The 22,639-nt window shown below is 34.2% G+C and overlaps 1 protein-coding gene across 2 annotated transcripts in view; it reads left to right on the forward strand.

The window, feature by feature from the left end:
- SNTG1 (syntrophin gamma 1) overlaps nucleotides 1-22,639 on the forward strand; it is a 318,609-nt gene that overhangs the window by 181,440 nt on the left and 114,530 nt on the right. For both annotated transcript variants that reach the window (XM_030971023.1, XM_030971024.1), the window contains exons 5-7: nucleotides 5,621-5,678; nucleotides 8,012-8,055; nucleotides 8,163-8,204. In XM_030971023.1, the coding sequence (XP_030826883.1) occupies nucleotides 5,621-5,678; nucleotides 8,012-8,055; nucleotides 8,163-8,204 (144 nt within the window). The remainder of the gene's footprint in view (nucleotides 1-5,620; nucleotides 5,679-8,011; nucleotides 8,056-8,162; nucleotides 8,205-22,639) is intronic.

Consider the following 22,639-nt stretch of genomic DNA (forward strand, 5'->3'; position numbering starts at 1 on the left):
TCACATTAATCCATTGCAATTCATTAGTGGGACAGAAAGTGTTATTGCATGCTTGTATTGTTTATTTTTCCATAGATCAAGCCCAGACAGCAATTTATCATGTTACTGTGTTTTTTGTTTTTTCAGTAAGATTTAAGAACATATACAAGTGTAGGTGATCCTTTTTAGGAGAGGGAGGAAGGGTTAATAATTTTTGTCATTGTAATCTATGATTTTGAAAACTTCACCTTAGCTTTGAGTCTGAGTGTAGACAACACAAGATTAATTTTATCTTCTATACACAGCAGTTCTCAGTCTCAAGATAGCAATGGAAAAAATGGAGTGTACTTCACATGAATGCAAAGAGGCCTAAATTATGCATATAAAGTGAAAGTATAGATTTTCCTATGACATCTACTAGTACTGACCTTATAAGTGACTCATAAGAAGGATTAATGTGCATTTGTGTTGTCATTGATAAGAATATGACTGAATAGAAGTATTAACTTTTAAAAATGCCTTCGTGCACTTGCTGTTATCTTGTTGACCCACGAAGACCTCTGTTCAAGGGAAACTAATTGCTATTTTGTCACCGAAGTTTCTCATCAGTTTGGTCAACAACTTTTAAATTTTTTTTCCTTCTGGTATCATTATAGGTTACAGTACACTGAATAATAATGAAGTAATGAATGTCAGTGTAAAATCAAGTGTATGGCTAAAGGTGGTTTTATCTAAATGCTGCTAAGAAGTAACTGGTTACAGTAAGGACTTTAAATGATTGGAGAGCAAATCTCAAGAGTCAAACTTGATTTTTACATATGCTTTACAATGAGCTATTTAGAATTAATATCACTGACAATCTCAAGATTACATTATTTAAGTATTATGTACATTGCATAAAATAAAACATCATTTAGAAGTATAAAATAAATAGAGAATGTGCAATGGTCTTTCTTAAATTAATAGTTATTCTTAACTTTTTAGAGTAAGATGTTTTCTATGATTATTTTATATCATAGATATTTTGATCAAAATTAATCAAAGTATTGGAAAGGTGAAGATACATAAAGTCAGGTGTGAATAGAAAATTTTTAATTTTTTAAAATAACTATCAATCAGGTGATGAAATCCCTTCAAAAATGTCATCAAAGAGCAAAGAGTTCTCTTTAAAACAAGGAAACTCAAACTTTTTTGGATGGCACAGATTAGATAATGAAAATGGAAAGTTGAATTCTGTGGTCCAGGATGTTCTGTCAATGTGTTTCAACTAGTATGATTTATTACTTAGAATTACTTATTTTAAAAAAAAATTAAAATGTCCAATCATGTTTGTTGGACCTTTTTTGCTAGGTTCCTTTTTGTAGTTCTACATTTTCACAAAGATGGACAAGCAGTTGGATAGCCAACACAATCTCAAAAACAAAAATAAATAAATTCAATTATTATAATTTTAAACTAGTGTAAAAAACTACTTAGAACAGGAACTTACAGTAATTTTTCTTTTTTAGTTTAGTAGGCAAACTTTTTGAAGACTCACTGAAATGGTCTTTTTATTTATGGCATGAAATGACATGTCAGTTCCAAATATTCTGAAAAGTGCCAGTTTTCTGTTTAAAATTCAAACATGGTTTGCTTCTGCCGATGAATACAATTTTGCTGCTATGTTTTTGTTTTGTTTTGTAAGATTCCTAAACTTCAATAAAAAACACATTAAAATATTACTTTTAAATACAAATGTAATTATTTTGAATTTGTGAGAGAAAGTAGAATTCTACAAGTCACCCTGAAGGAGTGAGAAGCACCGAGGCCTCTCCTCCTTGTGTCAATAATTTCCATAGCCCCTTGAACTGCAGTAGTTTCTGTTGTCTTACTACTCCCAGACTAATTAAAGATAGGGGTTATTTGAGGACTTGCTTTCTGGCTGAGATGTATGTCAGAGGATGCTGTTTATCTGAGGTGTTAATTACAGCAATACAGTGATTAATGACACTCACTTTAGAATACTTGCTTGGGCTTGGTTATGAATTTGCCTAGTTTCAGCTGTCAGGTCTGGGGCATTATTTTGTCTTTTTTTTTTTTCTACTAACTTAAAACATCCATTTACTGTCAGAAAACTCACATGAAAAAGTTACCTTTCAACTTTTTCTTGCATAAATTTTGAAAATGTCTTATCCCACTGCAAGTATTTTGAACCTTGGAATTATTCTTTTTCCGAAGTACAGAGAACAAATTCCTAATACTTCCAAAAGTATTTTTTTTATCCTCTCTATGAAGGAAACTCCTCTCTTATAACCTGGATATTCCAACTATATTTGTAAAAATCAGAGATTCAGCTAAATGCTTAAGAAAACCTCTGTTTGTAAGGTTGACTTTTGTCCAAGACCTAAACTTCAGCCCTTGAAGAAATAGATTATAATCCGTTCTTTTAGGGTTTGACAATGTGTTGTTTGGCTGTATGTCTTAGCTGAAGTTAGTGGTGGAACTGTGATTGAATTTGAAGCAGACCTGCTCTGGTTTACACTCTTCTGAAGGAACAAATTTTCTCTTTTCTGAAGCTTCCTGTTAAATGTCTGTGTGTGGAGGAATAGCCATAGACATAGACATAGAATTTGGAAAGTGTAGTATTTCAGTCATTTATCACATCTCTGACAAGTCTGAGATGCAGAACCTTGACAAAAGAAGCTGCTCAGTGTATGATTTCTGAAAGAACATCCTGTTTTTCAATAATTGGAGTGTAGTGTTCCTGAAGAAATAGGCAACAGAATTGAGAGTTCATTAAAAAAATTGAGGTTTTTGGTTACAGTCTGACTTCTGTCTACCAGGACTCTGTACACTGCCATTATTCTGCCTCTGTTTTGATCATTCTTTTAAAATGGTCAACAGCATAACAGATCTGAGATTCAGTTTGACTTTCCAATTTAACTCAATTGAAAAATTCAGTGTCCCTAGACCTTAAAGATATTTTTGCTAGTGGAAATGCTTCCTTTTACTTTAAAGTCATAGTCCCTGACATTGTCTAACTCTGATGACGGGAAAGTCCAACAATTGCTCTGATCATTTATAAACTCTTTTTTTTTAGAAAATAAAAAACTAATTTCCTTGTTATACTTAGAGCCAAAAACCTCCAGCCTTTGTCAATAATGTTACTGCTTTCAATTGCCCTATTTTTCATATGTCAAAAACTTCTCAAAAAAACCCTTGCGCATAAAAACTGGGATGAGAAAAAATCTTTAGGAGTGTATCATGTGACACTTTGAAAGGAGGTGTGGGTGACCTCTCACCAGTAGAAGAGGATGACCTCTCACCAGCATTCAGGACAGTGACCTTCAAACAGCTGCCAGTGATTAGAGCTTCTTCTGCCTCTTCTAGCAGGACCACCTCTGCAGGTGGGAAGCTGCTGTCATTCAGGTTTATCCCTGCTTGAGGAAAAATGACAAAGCAAATTTGCTTGACAAAGATCATTGTTAGAGTCTGGCAGAGGTCTGAGCCATTAAGTCTTCAGCACCACTATTTGATGTATTTCTGTCCATCCTCTGGTCTGAGGTTATAACTACATGTCTGTACTGGAGGAAGAGAAAATTTAAAGCAGTGAAAAAGTTGCCTCTGTTCCCAGAGGTTTCTTCAGAAGAGTATCCCCTGAGACTGTAAAACCGGATTTTAGTCATGCATACATTACATTTTAGACATGCATACATTTACAGGACAGAGAATCAAGTATGGAGAATGCAGGATGCAAGGCTGCAGTGTCAACCTGAAGTAGTATTCAACAAGGTGTTGGCAGAATATACACAGTTAGCTACAAATTGCTAACAGTGGCTGGGTATAGGTAGTTGGCCAACTATTTGCTGTTTCCAGTTTTGATTTTTTGTTTCTTAGAACAGCAGGTACTACATCTGTTTACTAATTTAAAAAGAAGCCTTCATACAGGTCAGACTCGGATGCAATGAGAAGAGACAATTCTCTTCAGTAGGAAAGTACTGAAAGCTTCCTCAGATCTTTAGTAGAAATGGGTTTAAGTAGATTCAATACAATGAGAGAGGAATAATCAAGTTGTGTGCATTTCAGGCTGGCTTAGTAATAAAAGTAATTCCCTACTTTAATGGAGCCTCAGATCTAAGGAGGAAGGGAGGCCATTTTAAACCTCACACTTTGCTGGGCTTTAGGTATCCTGGATAGTGCAACATGTGTGTAACATTGGAAGCTTAGGAAGAAAGTGACCCTGTTATTTTTTCTGTTTGTTTGAAAAGTTTTGAAGTAATTAAATTTGCATGCAACTAGAAAATTTTGAGGGTATAGGTTAAAACTTATGAATTTAGTGAGCTTGAACTCATTATCTGCAGTGAAGCCAGCTTTTACTGTTGCTGTTCCTCTGGTGAAAACTACTGAAAGATATTCAACAAAATATAGTAATGATAAGTCCCATGCTTGTCAACACTTCTCTCATGCAATGCGAGAAGAACTTTACCTGTAGACATATAATTGTTGTAATATTACTGAGATCCCCATTAACTTTTTTTTTAGGGCCATTTGCATTGATAGCCGCTAGCAAAAGGAATATTTATCCTATTTAGCATTCTGTGGCTGCACAGGAAATTAATCTTTATTCCATGACAGAAGGAGGTGTTGAGTGCAGGAGTCTGTTCAGTTTCAAACTCTTTGATACTGCATGAATAAGGGATGTCTGCTGTTTCTTAGGAATTGAAATACTTATGTAAGTCCTTTTCACAACTTGACACAGGGTGCCTGGACCTAAAAAAGCCATCATTTCCAAAGTAAAATCTGTCTGCAGAAAAGAAGAGTAAGAAAAAACTGGTATTCCTAGTCAACACAACAGTGTGGCAGACATTGGTTTCTGGTGACCTGAATTTGTACAGCTTGTATTTGAGTGTATGCTTTGATGCTCTTAAGGGAGGAAAAAGTATTTGTGTCCCTCTGTATTTTTGCCTTTACCTTCCTTTGAATTTCCTTTTCGTTTAAGGTTTATTTTTATTACTTTGTTCTTAATCACCATAAATATTTCCAGTCCCAACAGGATAAATTGAATGAAGCAACAGTATTGAATTGTTGTGGAACTGTTGAAACTATCATCTGGTTTTCCTTTATTTCTCCCCGTTATTGAACACCTACTGTTCCATTTCTTAATGCTTCTTTTTCTGTTTCATATTACTTATGCCACTGCTTTCCTCACTCTTTGTGCTTGTGTGACAGACAGAAACAAATAAAGGCTGCTTTTGACATGAAAAGACCAATCCTTCTTTCTTGTGCTTTTGTTTACCTCCTTCTTGCCAGCATGAAAACTAAGTGGTCACAGTGTGATTGCCATTATAGTTGGATGTCCATTCTGCTTTTACAGGACACATTTCTTACATTAGGCTCTCCAGAATTCACAGAAACTGATGTCCTTCAAGTCTGGTAGAGTTCTGAATTCACTTCCCGAGCTAATGATGCCTTCTGAGAACTTCTTTATGTGAGACAATAAGGAATTAATCACAGTCAAATATTCATTAGAAAAAGAAGTGCAGAATCAGAGTTATTTGCTCAGTCTCTCTAAAAATTGCATTTAGAAAAAGGTTAAAATATAACTTTAAGCAAAAAGATATTTTTAGTGACTGACAAAGATTGTCATTTATTTTGTTTTCAGGGTGGAGCAGAACATAATATTCCAGTGGTCATTTCTAAGATTTCCAAAGAACAAAGAGGTGGGTATCAGGTATCAGCTTATTAAACTGTACTTTAATGTTCCCTTTAGAAAATGATGTATTAAATCTAGAGATTCTTCAGTCAATGTTAAATACTGTTGTTGAACCCTTTCTCTCCCATGTATTTATGATCTCTCTCTTCCTCAGAAACTTTTTCTGAAAAAGTACAGAATTGATATTTGGAATATTTTTTAAAGTCTTCAATTTTTATTTTTTTAGAAAATAGAAATAGTAAAGTAACAGGAAAGTATTATAAAATACATAGAAAGTATAGAAAAGAAATAGGGATGTATCAATAGAATGAAAATGTTTAATAAATTTAAAGAAAGGCACTGATTTAGTGGCTTTGACTTCCCAGTAATTATTGTCTGGAAGTTGTAACAGATTAAATGTTTGGCTCTTAAATCATAGTAACACAGAAGGAGAATGCATGACTTTTTAACCTGGTTACTCAGGTTGTATTTAGAGTACTTTGAGTACTGCATAAAGTTTTGGCCATACTTATTTTTAATAGTAACAGAACTGGTGCTGAATTTCTGTATTGATTTAACTGGCAACATTTTGAAATTATTGGAATGATACATGGATAATAGTTAAACAGCTCAAGATGTGCACAAGTATGAAGGAGGAAGGTTGTGAACCAGTACTAATAATGTGTGCTTAATAACTTAGTTATGTTTGTATGTATTTGTGTAAGGCCAGAAATGCAAACTTGGAAACATTCTCCTCCATCTGTAATGAAATAATTCTAGAACTCAGCTTCTCCTCAACTAAAATGCGTCAGTATAAAAAAAAAGTTTCTTACTTACCCACTCAGATAGAGAAGTATAGAAGAATCAGCATATTGAGAACCAAAAGACAACCCTGAAAGGTAGATGTGAAAGTTGGAGTAAGGGAGAATAAGGAGTAGCATGGAATGAATCCCTAAGGAAGGCAATAAGATTAACCTAAAGAATTTATACTTGTGACTACATGTAACTAATACATAAAGATGTGGTGTATATTACATGCAGTACCTATTAAAATGCTATTAAGCACTGCAGGAAAAATAAGAAAGATATACTTAAGTTTAATTGAACACACTGAAGTGCAATTTTATTTCTGTCATTAGTTTTTTTGCTGCAGTATCTGTTGCATTGTTTCTAGCCCTAATACCTAGCTGTGATACAATTTTCATTACTGCTTTCAATAAAAATATTGCTGATTTTTGCAGAGCTAGTTTTGAGGGATATCTCTTTTGTAGGAGACTGCTGTCTTGTGATGTAGAAAATGTCATGCTGTGTTCCTGGACTAGAGAACTTTGATAGAGAAAATGCTGTTTGACCCAAAGCCTATGCGTCAAAATAAACCAGAATATCTGTCTGGCAATAATTTAACCATCCGTTTTTAAATACAGCTAATAGGACCATTCCGCCAAACAAGGACTTGAGTATCATAATTTACATCAATGTAGCTCATGTAAATAAGTAAAGTTTTTGGATCAAGTCCAATATTAACTTTTTCCAGGCAGTCTCTTCTATGTTGATATGGAGTACTATAGGTAATAATTACATGTAATCTGTTAATATCCTGTAGTTCTCATGTTCATGTTCTCAAAGGTGATTGATGTCTTTACAGACAAATAATCTTTGTCATATTTCTGGTATGCTTACAAGGTGTATTTGAACGAGATAGCTCTGAAATGGAGCACAGTGTTTAAAAATTGGAAGTGTAGAATTAGATTTTATAAATGTTGTGATGCAACTTTGTTCTTAAAATCACATTCAGTCTGGCTGGTGATTTTTTTACAATATATTGACTTTGTAGCTCTTCAACATATGTAAGTGTTATCCAGCATTAATAGTCCCTATTATTTATCAGAATTTATCAAAGATGCAAGATCTAGAGGGTTCTTTATCCTTGGTAAAAATCTAAAAATTAAATTTGTTATACATAAGTATCTCTGGAGTCTCCATGTTGCTTTTTTTCTCTTTGTAAGAAATTATCTCTCACAGGCAAATAAGAACTAGTTCTGCAGTAATTTTCTATTCAGAAAAATATGGCCCCCCTTACCAGAATGGCCTGAAAGGTGTTGGTGGCTGATGGAAGAAGTTTCATAGTTGTGTGCTTGAGCTGAATAAACTCTTTTATTGTAACATTGATACACAAGTATTTTGGGTTTATAAAGGAAAATACAAGTAATTTTATTGGAAGTTTTATGTTGAAGTTTTAATCATGTTTTTGTTTGCATTTTAAAAGATAATGCAAAAGCATTAAATTAAATAAAAATTTTTGTACACAAAATGTTGGATGTTTTGTACAAAGTGAGTGAAAAATATGCTTTCTGTTTTCAGCGGAACTTTCAGGTTTGCTCTTTATAGGAGATGCAATTCTACAGGTGAGTAAAACTGCAAATTATTCTGTCTGTATTCTTCTAGAAAAGTGAAATGAAATCTATGCTTATGAAATGTAGAGTAAGTCTTCTCTTTATCTTTTTAATAACAGATTAATGGAATTAATGTGAGAAAATGCAGGCATGAAGAAGTGGTGAGCTTTTCTGTTTTTTAGTCTTTTTTTGTCTTTTGTAGTTGCTGAAATGATAGTGTATGCTGATATCAATGCAGTGGCATCAGCTGTTTTATTGTTATTCCTAACAAATATGCCTGTACCTTCTAACATGACAAGCAACAAAGTGCAATCTCTTCTTCCTAAATTTGTGTAATTGCTCTTCTCAGATAGGCTTTTCTATATTAAAGGTGATTGTTTTATTATGAAGATTTGAGCTGTACAAATTCCAGCATTTCTTCTTCCATCTAATAGCTGTCAAATTTTGGCAGTGCTACACCTTTCTGGCTGTGTGGGGTCATTTTATTTTCAACAGCTGTAATTTGCACTATGTTGGAGATTTGTTGTTTGGTTACTTTTAATCCTATTTAAAAAATGAGAGAAAATTATTCATCTGCCACTCATCCTCAGGCTGTTCCTTATGGGGATGCTCTTCTCTTTTTGTTAATATGCTATCATTTTGGGTATAAAATAAAATTTTATTAAGGAGATTTCTTCTAGAAGAGAAATTCTGAGAGATCTGAATTGTAGTTGTAGTCTGGTGAATCAGCTTTGCTAAATGCATCATGTACTTTAGCCATATTTTTTTTTTGACTCTTCTTAAATACTTTCGAAAGCAGAAAATCCTTTATTTCAGAAAACAATGCCAGAAATTAAAATATTGCCAAATAAATTACCTTTAAATCCTGTTTAACTCCATAGCATTTGAACCTGTATTTTTAAAATAATGCAGTGCTGACATGTTTGAAATCTTCTCTTTCTGACTCTTTGCCAGTTCAAGGATGGTCTTTTTGTTTCATCCAGCATTCTGCTCTATGACAGATCAGTGAACATGGGCTGTTCAGGTATAGAAAGCAGGAGTTAATATGGATGAAGTTCTGATGAAGAAGTTTATTGGAGGCAGAAAGATTAGATCACTGCACTACTCTTCAGAGTGTTTTTGCACACTTGTTTCCTTTTGGAAATCTACTGAAAATCCTACTTCATTCTTCAGAGCCTTCATCATACCCCCTTCTGTATACACTGGCTAATAGTTGTATTTATATTGCTTTTAAGTTTTGTCTGTGCAACAATGATCAGGTTGTAAATATTTTATAAGTTTACTGCAGTTGATTTGTTTAATATGCATTAATATGGAAAATATCTCAGTGGGATTTAAATGTTGGAATTACAAAACATGAGAAAGCTATTACTAAAAGAGTGGCCTTGTACACTTGAATGCAGATTGAAAATTAGTTAGGACATCAGGATTTTATTTTCTATTTTCTGAGACAATCTCTAAACCCTCAAAATGATACATTAATCTGTTGGCTATTTATGATAAGGTTGAAACCCATTCACGGGAAGAAAAGAGGTCTTGGAAAAGTTGAAAGAGGGGATTGACATGGAGTAGCAAGTGTTATGTTAAATTTTGATTTATACCTTATTTATCTAACATAATCTGCTTCTTAAATTCCTTGTAGATAATTCTCTATGAATTAAAAAATAGTATCTTACCAATTTTGGATGTGCATTTATGTATTTGGTAATGGCTTAGGAATTCAAGAAGCAAATAAGTTCTAAATTAAATGCTTATTTTAATTAAGAATAATTTTTAATATTTCATAGCAAACATTGACAAATATTTAAATAGGATCAAATTTCCATATGACATTTTATAAAAATATGCATAAGAGTTATGATATATAATATAAATAAAAAAGCCAAAGTAAATGAGCTCTGATAATCCATTCTTTTTCAGAAACATTCACTGTTATATGCTACGTGTTTATGGAGTAAATTTATTGTAAAGCTGCAATAATGGTAATAGATGTGGTTCTGCATTGTGTGGTAACCTGTGGGTTTAGGCTTAGCCCTCGGTAAAGAGTAAATACATGAACTGTTGTGCCAGCAGGAGTCACAGGTAGGGTTTTGTCTGCTGCACATCCTTTGCTGCTTGAGTTGCTCTTGGACTTCTATCCTGTGGGTTATTTATCAAATACAGGATCTGTAGCTGTAATCTCAAGGTAATACAGAGTAAATAGAAGTATGTGGAGCCTAGTTGCCTGCAGCAGGGAGTTGAACAGGAGTTGAAACTTAATTTTCAATCCATATTGCATCTAGGCACTTTTGCAGTTGCTCTGCAGGACACCTGAACTTGTAGCTTTGTTTTTTGTTCTGATTTTTTCTTTACCTAATTAAGGCTTAGCAGGTACAATGTTCTGTATGATGTGTTAATGTTTGGGTTGTCTTAATGTCTTAGAAAATTTTCATTGCAAACCAGTGGGTAATTTTTTTCAGTGGATAATGCTTAAGATACCTGTAAAAAATCCAGACTTTTATCTACAGTGTTACTCTAATGAGCATTTATACTTCTCCTACATGCAAAATATGTTGCTGCTTATGGAAACTTTTTAAACATATGTCATATCTTCATAGCTCTGCAGTGAAAAAATCTGTGGCATAATCACTGCAGCCTATTGTATGAAACTGATGATTAGTCGACCCTGGTATTTAATCTTGCTTTACTAATAACCATACTATGTATATAAAATGATTTGAGGTTCAAAATTAGGTAGTTTAATCAAACTCATGACATCTTTAATAGCAGGGAGAATCTTCCCCAATGAACAGTGATCTTAGTTAACATTGTGGGCACTCTGTTGTCTTTATTGTCTTTCATTACTCTTGATGATAGATAGATAGATAGATAGATAGATAGATAGATAGATAGATAGATAGATAGATAGATAGATAGATGGACTAATAGACTCTCATAAACCTAGATAGGTAGTTTTACTCAGTTCTTAGTGTACCTTACTGGATTTCTTTACATGGTTCCTTTCTGATTACTTTTTTTTTAGCTTTAGGTGAATCCCTTAATCTTGAGCTTAGTTTTCTGCTTGTAGAAGGTGAAAATATTGTTCATACCATGAAAGGACATGATGGGTTTCTATCCATGACTGACTGTCAGCTTGTTGTTTCTCTTGGGTTGTAAAGAGCCCCAACTAAGTGCAGCATAACATTGCTTCAGTCTTAGTGCTCTCATGTGATGAGGTAAAGACATGGTCTCTCAGGTGAAGTGTCAATACAGGAGGAGGCTGCAGAAAAAAATAAACTATAGCAATTTATCATAAAAAAATATCTCTCAGCACCTCTCAAACTGGCAGTTTCAGCCCAAAAATGCAATATGAACTTGTATGTAGGAGAAGAGTCCATTATATTTGTTTAATTACATAACTTTGTGCACTTTTTACTCAGTAATGTTTTAATTATTTCTTTAGTAGACTCTCCTTTAAAATTTTCAACAAGAATTTTAAAAGGCTGAAATTAGGATTATTCACAGACAAATCTATGAGTTTTGGCTTCTGTCTAATTAATAAGGTCTAACAAAACAATGCACAGCTTGTCAGTCCACAGACCTAGTGGATGTGGTTATCCACCGTAATAGAAATGATTATTTTTAAGGCTGGAAATTAATGTATTTCTAGCTTTTACCTTCATTTATTGTCCAAACTTAAAGTTGGATAGACAAGCACAAACAGTATGGTTGTATGGATGTTGTTGATGGTTCTGGGTCTAGCAACTATGTCAATAAAAATGGACAAGATTCTGGAAGAGAGTGAGAGTGGTCCTTGAGACACTTGTAAATGGCTACGAGTAGGAGAGTATGTCAGTTCTGTTGGATACTACCAAAAACCTTGTGTTGGATCTGCTGCTCAGGGTTGTGGTGCACCAAATCATCTAGAGCCAAGGTAGAATTGCAGTTGAATGAAGGCTGATGTGTTTAATTTTGTCTCTGTTCTTAATGTTGTGAATGAAACATCTCAGATAGTATCAATAACTATGGTTGCATATCTCTTTGCATCTTAGCATCTGGGTTTTTTTTTGTCTTAGGAAATAGAAAAGATTAAATGACTATGGGTATGAAGTAATTTCTTATTTCTTCTATTTGGAGAACATTCAGGGAATGTTTCTAATGAAAAATGACAGCTTGCATGTGTCAGTTCACGTGGCATTTGGGCTTTCCTTGAAAAGTAACAGGAAAAGCTCATGTAGTTGCAGGTAGCTATAAAGACAGAATAGATATTCAGGCTTTGCTGGATTTTATGCAAAGGTAACTACAGTATGTAGCACTGTGGTTCATTTCAAGCACTGCCTGCATTTTGCACAAGACACCATTTTTTTCCAGAAGAATGACCTGATGTGAGATGTCCTCATGCACTGTGTTGAATCTTTTGCTTCCCCCTTTTCCCAACATTCACAGCAGAGCTGTAACTGTGCTAACTCTCCATGAGTCATTTATGTTATGTGAAAATGGCAGTGCAGGGATTGTTGCTGCTTAACTGCAATCATCTGCAGCTAATGAAACTCTTACTCTTAAAATTATGGTCTCATTAAAACTCATTTTTAAAACTCAATTTGAATAGCTTTGGCAATGTTTCTTGTAAATATTTTTAAGCAGAAGAATGAGCATATTGTATTTTTAAGACAGGAAACCAAATGATCTGAAATCTCCCTCCATCTTGACCTTACAGATGTGTCTTTTGGTAAATTATGTTATTATCTTATCTTTGTTTCCTTAACTATGAAACAGAGACCTAGACTATTATAGGATTTAGCTCTCTGAATTTTATTAAGTACTTCTGAATCTGTTATAGAAAAGTAACTCTGCATTAATATTTTGCAGTTTCATGAAGTGATAATAGCAACCTGCAAACACAGATTACCACTTTCTCATGTTCTCCTGTACTTTATAACTCGTGGCACAGCCATTTAATCCTTTCCCCTCTAGACAGAATGGCGACTCTAAATGTGGAAGCTGCACAGCCAGTGCTTCTAAGATTATAATCAATCTGCAGCTTTTAACTTCTGAATTTAAAAGTGAAATTTAAACTTTCTGGAAATCCAATACTTACTTTTTCCATACAGCTGCTGTTTGCTATCTAAGACTTGAGTAATAACAATAACAATAGCAATAACAACAACAATAATAATAATAAATTGATGTCACCTTAGCTATCCTGATATAATTAATGAAAATACCTGTTATTGAATATCCTCATAGTTATGAAATTTGAGCTAATAATAATCTGTCAAATATTTCAGCACTGATTTGAAATAAGTGCCCATCAAGTGGAAAAGAACCTAACAGCTGTAAATAGCCTGTTTCAGCTGTTTTCAGCTCTGTATTGGAAATTCCTGGAATCTGGATATATCCTGGAGCAGTATTCTTAATGTGTGTTCATCTGCTTTTCTAATCTGGTTTTAGCTATGTTTTATTAGTGTTTTAATTGTGCCAAACTCTGTAAAAACTTGAATTTATTCAAGTACTATGATGTCAGACTTTTAAAATATGTTAATATGTTTCTAGTCTTCCTAATTTATATTTTCATTTCTTTTTCTCAAGATACCTGTAGTTCTATTAGTAATTTTATTAAGATTTCATCTTTTGAAACTACTCATCATTACTGCTGAGTTTTAATAGAAGGGAGTAGAATATTCCGTCATGACTAATACCAAGCCTAGATGATTAATATTGTTATTTCCTTATTACATAGCTACGCTCCTCAAAGCAAAAATCCATTAGGGTTTAGTGGGATAGAGTGCAAGATTGAATCACCAGTTACGGCACAACATCCTTCAAATAACTGTCCTTGGTTCCTCCTTTGTCATGCAGGTCTATTAATTCTGAAAGCCTGAGCTGCAAAGAAAAGAAACAGTTGAGGAGTGGATTTAAAGTGTACCATCAAATATGCTTTGTTTGTGACCTTGTTTACATTGATACTTTTACTGTAAAGGCTCAGGTTTCTCTTCTTTCTTACAAAGCAAATAGAAATATTTTCATCTTTATTTGTACGTGAGTGCACTTTACCCTCCAAAAGATTTTTTGGAATATTTCATTCTGCACAGCATCTCCTGGTTGTGGAGCTAAAACTCAATTACACTTTAGTTCTGGGACCCAGTGTTTTTCTTTCTGGGCATAGCCTCCAAAAGGTAGAAAAATTAAACAGACGCAAAACACTCCAATTTAATGTAGGAAAAATGAAAACTCCTATGGGCATGGAAATTATCTTCTCTGGTCACTATTAAGAAGATTTCATTTACTCATAAGGACTAGAAAATACTGTCCAACTGGCACCAGTTATGTTTTCTTTAAACAGGTAACAACCATGTGATATAGACTGAAAGCAAATGTTCACCTCCAAAAGGCAACTTCTGTATTTCTAATGGCTTGATGTGGACCTGAGAGAGCAGTGGGAAGACTAGAGCAGGTGTACTCATTAATTAGCCAGGAGGAGTCACAAGTAGGAGGTGTGCTCAAAGAAGTGCAAATGAACACACACACATAGTCTTCTGACAACTTTCCAGGAGTTAAAATACCTGATTTAATTCTTCAGAAATTTCATTGTTCTCACTATAGTAAAGTCAAGTGGGTGCCAGGAAAAAGCTTTTAATCCAGGGATTATCTAACACCTGTACATATTTTTAGGTCTTTTTTTCTCTACATTGGGTCTTTGTCTTTTGACAGTTTGTTCGGTGGAGGAGGAAGAGGAAAGGAAAGGAGAATGGCCTCTGTATAATTTTTCAATAGTATCCAGTGTTGGCCTGTTCCAGCCAGATACATGGAGGTTTCCAGATGGCCCACCCCATACTTCTCAACCACTAGTATGGTACAGTATGGTATTGGTGTTTTGGTATCTGTTTGTCAGAACTGGGCCTATTTCTGGATGGTTTTGGTCTTTTTTTCCTTTTGCCCTGATAGTACTGATGCTGTTATACAAGTTCAGTTTGGTACTACCTGTTTCTTGTTAGCTGTTTTGAAAGACTGTGGCCAGTAAAATAGCTTGCAGTAGTAAGAGTTTCACAGGTCACAAGAAGAACTTCTGTGCAGGTTTGGTTACTGAGGGAAGAAGCTCTTCAGTAAAAAATTAAACCAGTTACACATTCTCTAGATTTTTGGGCAGACACCTGCAAGAGTTACCTCCCTGTGCTTTACACATTCTCTAGATTTTTGGGCAGACACCTGCAAGAGTTACCTCCCTGTGCTATTAATCCTTTTCTGAGAAAAATGGGAAATAGTCACTCCTCAGGCTGAATCGGCATTACCAGGATAATGACATATATCTTTAAATGTGATCTAGGAAATGTTCATAGCTCTATTCCGCTTCACTTGCCCTTGTCAAGCCAGTAGTGATTGAGAGCATTTAAAAGATCCTAATTGTGCTGACCTGTTAAAAGGAATTTTCAAGGGATTGTTCTACATCAATAAGCTCCCATATTTAAGCATTGACTGGCAGTAGGAAGTAATGAGGATGTTTCTAGATTTTCTGAAATGCATTCCCTTCTTATACTATTCTGAGTATGAAGTACTTACATGGTAAATGGATAGACAGGCATGTTTCACCAAATCTCCACCATTTTTCAGATTTCTTGAGTTTTTTTTGACATTGTTTGTTCGGTCATGTTTATATGGGAAATCAAATACAAAACATATTCAAAATCCCCTGTGCACTTCAGGTCATGTGTGATTTCTGAATGAGTGATTGCAGAGAAGTGTTGGTGAGTGCTAAAGTTTACCATAATGAATGCTAACAGATAAAATATTTTGTTTAAATATCCATCACCATTAAAGATTGCAAGTTTTCACAGACTATAAAGCATCTTTCCATCAATCAATAAGTGAGGTTTTAGGGTAAAGAGAATCACCTACACAACAATGGCAACAACAAATCTGTGAAACAAAGTTTTTGAGTCTTTGGTTGGGTTCTTTTTTTTTTCTTTTCTTCTTTTCCCAATTAAAACACTGGGAGCTTTGGAAATTGAAAGCTTTAAGACATTTAAATTTTTGATTTTACTTCTACAACTGCAGCTTTCAGTATTCCAGGATCTTTATATCTTGACAGGAAAGTGCTATCTAAATGGGGCTTTGTTGAGTCAAAGCATCTGTATATTATGTTCATTAAATATCATGGAGCTATGTAGCATCAGCAGTGTTTTTCTTATTTTCTGAATTTTTATAGAAAAAGAGAGCACAGAGAAAATTATAAAACTAGAATTATTAAGGTTTGAGAGGCTTGGACTTTCTAAAAGTGAGACCTGTAGTTCATGCACTCATTTGTAATATTCTTGCATAATAACCTAGCAGCAATGTAATAGAATTATACAAATCATTTTGGTTTTCTTTTATTGTTGATGTTGCAAATTTTGTTTCCGAAAACACATTCACTCTATATAATAGTCGATAAATTATTGTTTTTATAAGATTTTATAGTCTCAAATGGTAATTAACTGCTAGCAGGAATGGATTTCTGTGGTGTTATTGCTTAATTAAGAAAATAAGAAAAAGTAAAATAAGGGTTGCAATCGGATAAGTAGCCTAATCAGTTTTGCTTAATATATCAGATTTATGCTTAATTTTGAAAGTTACAAAGACCTCATGCTATAAACTGATTAAAACTGTAATTCAGCACCTTTTTGTCATTGTGCTGAAATATGAATCTTTTTTACTTATTTGGTGTTATATGCTAATCTTTTTTGTTTCCAAAATATCTATAAATGTACTCCAGTTAATTAAAATACAGCATGAGTACCTCCAAATCCAGTTTTGCCTTTAAAATTTAGACACTGATGAAAATTATTTAAAAAATGTTCAGGAACTATGATTTCTGAAATTTTCAAATTATAATTGTATTGGATCCCAGTTTAGCCGAATACATATGTATTTGCCTACAATTATAAATTTACATATCATATTGAGTTGGGGAATTTCTTTTTTACAAATATTTTTGAAGAACAAAGTAATTTTCTCAACTTCAACCAGATGCAGTGCAATTAATCTGGGGCAGAAAAACTGCTACTGCATTAAATGGCATGAAAGTATGCTACAGAATCACAGAATTCTTATGTGTTTTCTCAGCTGAGAACTTTTCCCACTGGGCACTTTCCCTGAAGTACTAAAAGAACTTTCTCAGAGATTAGATCCTGAACAGCCAAGAAGCTTAGAAGAATTAACTGCTTATATTGATCTAAAACATTACTTCAAATACAAATTTGTCCAGGAATTATTTTTTTTGTCATATTGAAGTTGATAAGATTCAAAACAGAACAAATAAGAATAGGTTTGTAGAGTAATATTTATTCAAATATAGAATTAGAATTTGATTTCAAACTCTTTAGGACCACTTTTTATTCATTTTTCATGAGCATTTATATTCTGGTGCTTGATTACTGTGACTGTTCATGAAAACTAAATGTTAAGGTCATATTTGCCAACAGCAAATTTTATATTGAATATGTAAATGTGAAATTTACTACGAGCTGTGTGTTTGACCCCAGCCTTGCAATGAGATTAGTGTGAGCAAACTCTTGGTCTGGGAATGATCTTTTTTTTTTATTCCAGACCTGGAGCTCTGCATAGTCAGGCAAAATGTTCAAGCCATGCAACACTTATATTGTTTTCAGCAATTATAGACATATGTCTGTTCATAGAATGTCTTAAAATTTAAGACTGAACTTCAAAATACTGTGTCAACTGGATGCTTTTCACTCTTCAACCACTAGGAACAGGAACAATAGCTGACATGTTATACAGTCTGGTAATGTATATATATTTTGAATACTACTAATGAGGCATTCAAAAATTGTAAACATAAAAAATTGTGCTTGTTTAGTAGCTGTCTTAGAAATTTCATAGAGAATTCAACCAGGAGGGCACTTTTTTCCTGGTAAATTTGAATTGTAAGAACAATTTGACTAAAAGGAACAGGAGATTCTTATATATTTAATAGATTATTAAGCAGTTTCATTGTTTTGTTAATAATCAGGATTAAAAAGCTCAAACCATTCAAAATCCTTACTATAATAAGAAAAAAATGTCCATTATGACCAACTATGAAAAGAAAGAAGTCCAAAATCTTTAAATGAATAATTTAATTAGAATTATTTCTTCTCCTTGAGGAGTACACATTACATGTAAAATTTGAAGACCCTAATTTCAAGTTATTGTCTAGTTTCTGTCACAGTTTACTGGGAAAAAGCATTTCCACTTTTTACTTTGTTTCGATTTTTACCCTTACTTAAAAAAGTTGAAAAAGCAAAACTTCTGTATGAAGCTTTTTTTTTTTTAGTATAATATGTTCCAGCAGAAGAAAAATACATATCCATTCATAAGAGGGTTTCTAGTGATCATCATTTGAATTGTAACTGGGTAAGTCTAGGAAGCATGCAAATAAATGGAAAATTGTGCTTTATCCTGTAAATATTGATTTTTTTTTCTTTATGTAACATGGGTAATGTCTTTAGCCTTTTGCTATATTTTATAATTTATGTGACTTTTGTATTGGGAGTGGAGAGTCATAAGTGCTAGGTCATTCTTCTGAGATTTTCCTGGATAATTGCTAAAATGTGGCTTTTGGTTTTGAGAGATGATATACAATGTTTTTCTTCAATTCAGCTCATGATTATGTGCTGGATTATATTGTTTTCTCTTGTACTGTTGGATAGATCATGTGTTATACACTCTATATTCTTCTAGAATAGTCATTGCATTATCATGCATTGTGTGCTGTAACACTTGCAGACCACGAGCAAAATCTTAATATTCTACATAGGAGATACTGATATTATTACCTGTTGTGCTGGTTTTCACATTTCATTAACTAGTAATTTAATGACTGAAGCTCTGGCCTGTATACAGCGCAAAGTTTGTTTGTTTGGGTCAGCTTTTATCACCAGAAAGTGTTATTCCCATATAGTCTGTCATTTTTTGCAGGTTGATGGATGGTAATCAAAAGCTGGCTCAAATAGATGTTGGGGAAATCTGTGATGGGATATTTAGTTGGTGTATATTATACCTACTTTAAATAATTTTTAGGGTTTTTTTTTTGTCCAAGAGAATGTGTTTTATTAAATTTTTCTGCTTTCATTTAAAGATGATTTTATTGATCTCTTACTATCTGAAACCATTATTAGAGAATAGCACCATCAAAGATTGGTTGGTAGCCTGCAAATAATTTGTAAATTACAGTTCTGGCTTATGCTCAACACTTTATATTATATTGGACTAAAATCTGCTAAAATGATACTATTTGTATGAGTAATAAAGATTGATTCCGCCAGGGTTTTGTGCAGATATGATGAGTCAGAAGAATTCCTACATATAATCTAAGTATTAAAATATGGCATGCTAAAAAGAAAAGAAAAATTCTTTGAATTTTTATGTCATGCATCTTTGACGGCAAATGTGCAAATCCTCTGGAGCCTACTTAAAATGTGGTTTAGGTGCTACAGATGTTGATAGATTTTTCTTAATATTCTCCATAACTAATTGCAAGGAGAAAAAACCCCAAACGACATTGTCAGCATAGACTACCATCATGGTTGCTTTCCAATTATTATGAAGTCCAAAAATCTTGTATCTTAAATTAGAAATCCTCTGTAGATTGATGGGAAAGCCTATCATTCATCTGGCTGTACACATCACTGCACAAACGATGCTGTGCGAGCCTGTGGAAAGCTGTGCAGAAGTCAATAGGTGCTGTTGCAACACTGGTGTGAAGGCCTCTCCCATTTTTTAGGGGTATTGTTTGCTTAAGGGGTTCACATGTTTCTCCCAAAGAAGCTTTGGTAAACATCTGGTTTTGACAATGTTGATTAAATTGATCCCAAAAAAATCTGGATCCTGTGTAAATTTCTGAGCTCTGCTGATGAGAAGTTTACTGCCATATATACAGTTGTAAGGAAAGTGTGTTGTATGCGAAGATGAAACATACATGTGAATCAAATTAGTTGGAATCTGAATTAGGCTTTTGGATTTATAACATTTGACTAATGGTGGAGTTGAGAAGGTTGCCTAAATACAAGTGGGGATTTTATAAGTCTCATAGAGTTGTAATACACAGTTAGAATCACACAATCACACAGAATCACTAGGTGGGAAGAGGCCTACAAGATCGTCGAGTCCAACCCAGCCTTAACACCTGAACTAAACCATGGCACCAAGTGCCACATCCAGTCTTTTAAACACATCCAGGGACGGTGACTCCACCACCTCCCTAGGCAGACCATTCCAGTACTTTATCACCCTTTCTGTAAAAAGACTTTTTCCTAATATCCAACCTATATATCCCTTGGCTCAGCTTAAGACTGTGTCCTCTGGTTCTGTCAGTTGCTGCCTGGAGAAAGAGACCAAGCCCCACCTGACTACAGCCACCCTTGAGGGAGTTGAAGAGAGTGACAAAGTCACCTCTGAATCTCCTGTTCTCCAGGCTAAACACCCCAGCTCCCTCAGTCATTCCTCACAGGGCTTGTGTTCCAAGCCCCTCACCAGCCTTGTTGCCCTCCTCTGGATGCGCTCAAGCGTCTCAATGTCCTTCCCAAACTGAGGGACCCAGAAGTGCATACAGCACTCAAAGTGTGGCCTCACCAGGGCCAAGGATGACCTCCCTACTGCTGCTGGCCACTATTCCTGATACAGGCTTTAACTACCTGAAAGTTTTTTATTGTCCAAAAGTACTCAAGTTTCCTATTTCATATTAAAAAAAAAAAAGTAAATTACTTGCTGTTTAATTTCAAGCACACTGGGAAAAATTCCATTGGCATTTCTGTCATTTTCAGTGTTTTTAAGAGATTTATCTTGTTCCTCTTGGCCAGTTGCTTTGGAAGCCATTACATATCTAATTTGAAAATATGTGTTCGTGAATTAGCTTCGACAGAGAGAAAGTGCCCAGCAGCCGAATACATAATCACATTTAACAAGTGGAACATCTGTGAGTATTCAAAGTGGAGAACTCTGTAACTAGTTCCTGTGTAACTACAAAGTTAATTTACTGTGGTTGAATAATCCTGGAGAAGTAGAGCCATTCATGGAGTAGATAATGTGAAAACAAAGATAGGCAGTTCTGAACTCTGGCATGTACTCACTACAAATAGATACACCAAAAAAGCTCATAAACCTTGGAAAGAGTTTGGCTTGAAGTCTTCTAGTTCTTTGGGGATTTTTTTTGGTGTTTGCATAGGTATTTTCTTGTCCTGAATAGCTGCCTATCATGCAGAGCTGAATGGCTATTAAATGCATCTTTGTGTATCTCTTCAATGGGCCACAGTCCCACACATGTAGTAGTCCATAGGTTGAGAATCATTAACAGGACCCATTGTTTGATACTGAAATGAACATTTGCATTAGAATCAACCGCCAGTTGGGATGATTCAAAGAATATACTGGCAGATCATGATAAATAGTGTATTACAGTTGGGATCTATTTAAGGAGTTGTTAATTTTCGTGTTTCAGAATATGGTATGAAATATTTCAGTTCAAGGACCCGTGATGTCCCATATGACCTATGAGTCATGGCCTCCAGGGTATGTTCTCAGTTTTGGAATACATAGCATTTTTTAATTCCTTGCATTTCGTAGTTTGTGTGTTGGAGTAATGGCCTTCTAATTATTTACTATGAACTATGATGACCAGTACGTGCAGCTTTTAAAGAAACAGAATTCAAAATTAGGGTATATGACTTAAGAATGCAAATTACGCGTTTAATAGCAGTATTTTTATGAGTGATATTATTGATTCTAAGATTAAGGGAAGAAAAACAGGAAAATGCTGCAGACTTATTTTTTTTTTGCATTGATACCTTTGGCTTAGGCACTACTATATAAACATGCAGCTAAGCAATAATTAGTTGCAGCATGCTACTATTCTGACTGAAAAAGCAATAAACATTTTCGTGTTGATGGTGGAACATAAGAAAGGTTAAAGAGTTCCAGAAAGCTGCAGTCAGATCTTTTAGACAAACTTGGAAGTGCTGCATTCCACAAGTGTTAGATGTAAAAGTTTGAAATCATATTCTTTTTGTGCACTGAATAAAGCTAAATAAACTAGCAACAACAGTACTAAATATCTTTTCATCATTTAATCCATACAACTTCTATATCAACATATTAAGTGTTACTATTATTCGTTTTAATTAGAAAAAATAAACTGTCAGGATTCTATGTCCTCTGTGTGATCTATATTTGGTCTTCTATAGCCTGGTGGATGTCTTTTATTTTGTAGGTTTATTATGTTTTCTGTAAATTTTTATTAAATTAATCTCTTTCTCCTACTTCCTCAGTACACTTATTCATATTGCTTGCATCTGATTATTTTAGTCATTCCTGTGAAGGAAATTCTGTACAGGTCTCTCAGTGTTAGCTAATATAAGCGGCCTACTTGGCATGTAGTCTTGAAAGATGGTGAAATCTATTTTTAAAGGAGAATCATTTCGTTTTCTACTAATACAGTGTCAAGGTTGCATGTTCTGGTACTTCTGTGTCTAAAGCCCATGAGCCTGTGAAAGTAGGTAGAGCAAGGATCAATGAAGGAAGCCTGAATATATCTATAAGATGACTGGTATGATACTGTACATCTGAGAAACCACCTAATGGTCTAGCT

Source organism: Camarhynchus parvulus, chromosome 2 (genome assembly GCF_901933205.1).
Source record: "Camarhynchus parvulus chromosome 2, STF_HiC, whole genome shotgun sequence".
NCBI classification, from domain to species: domain Eukaryota; kingdom Metazoa; phylum Chordata; class Aves; order Passeriformes; family Thraupidae; genus Camarhynchus; species Camarhynchus parvulus.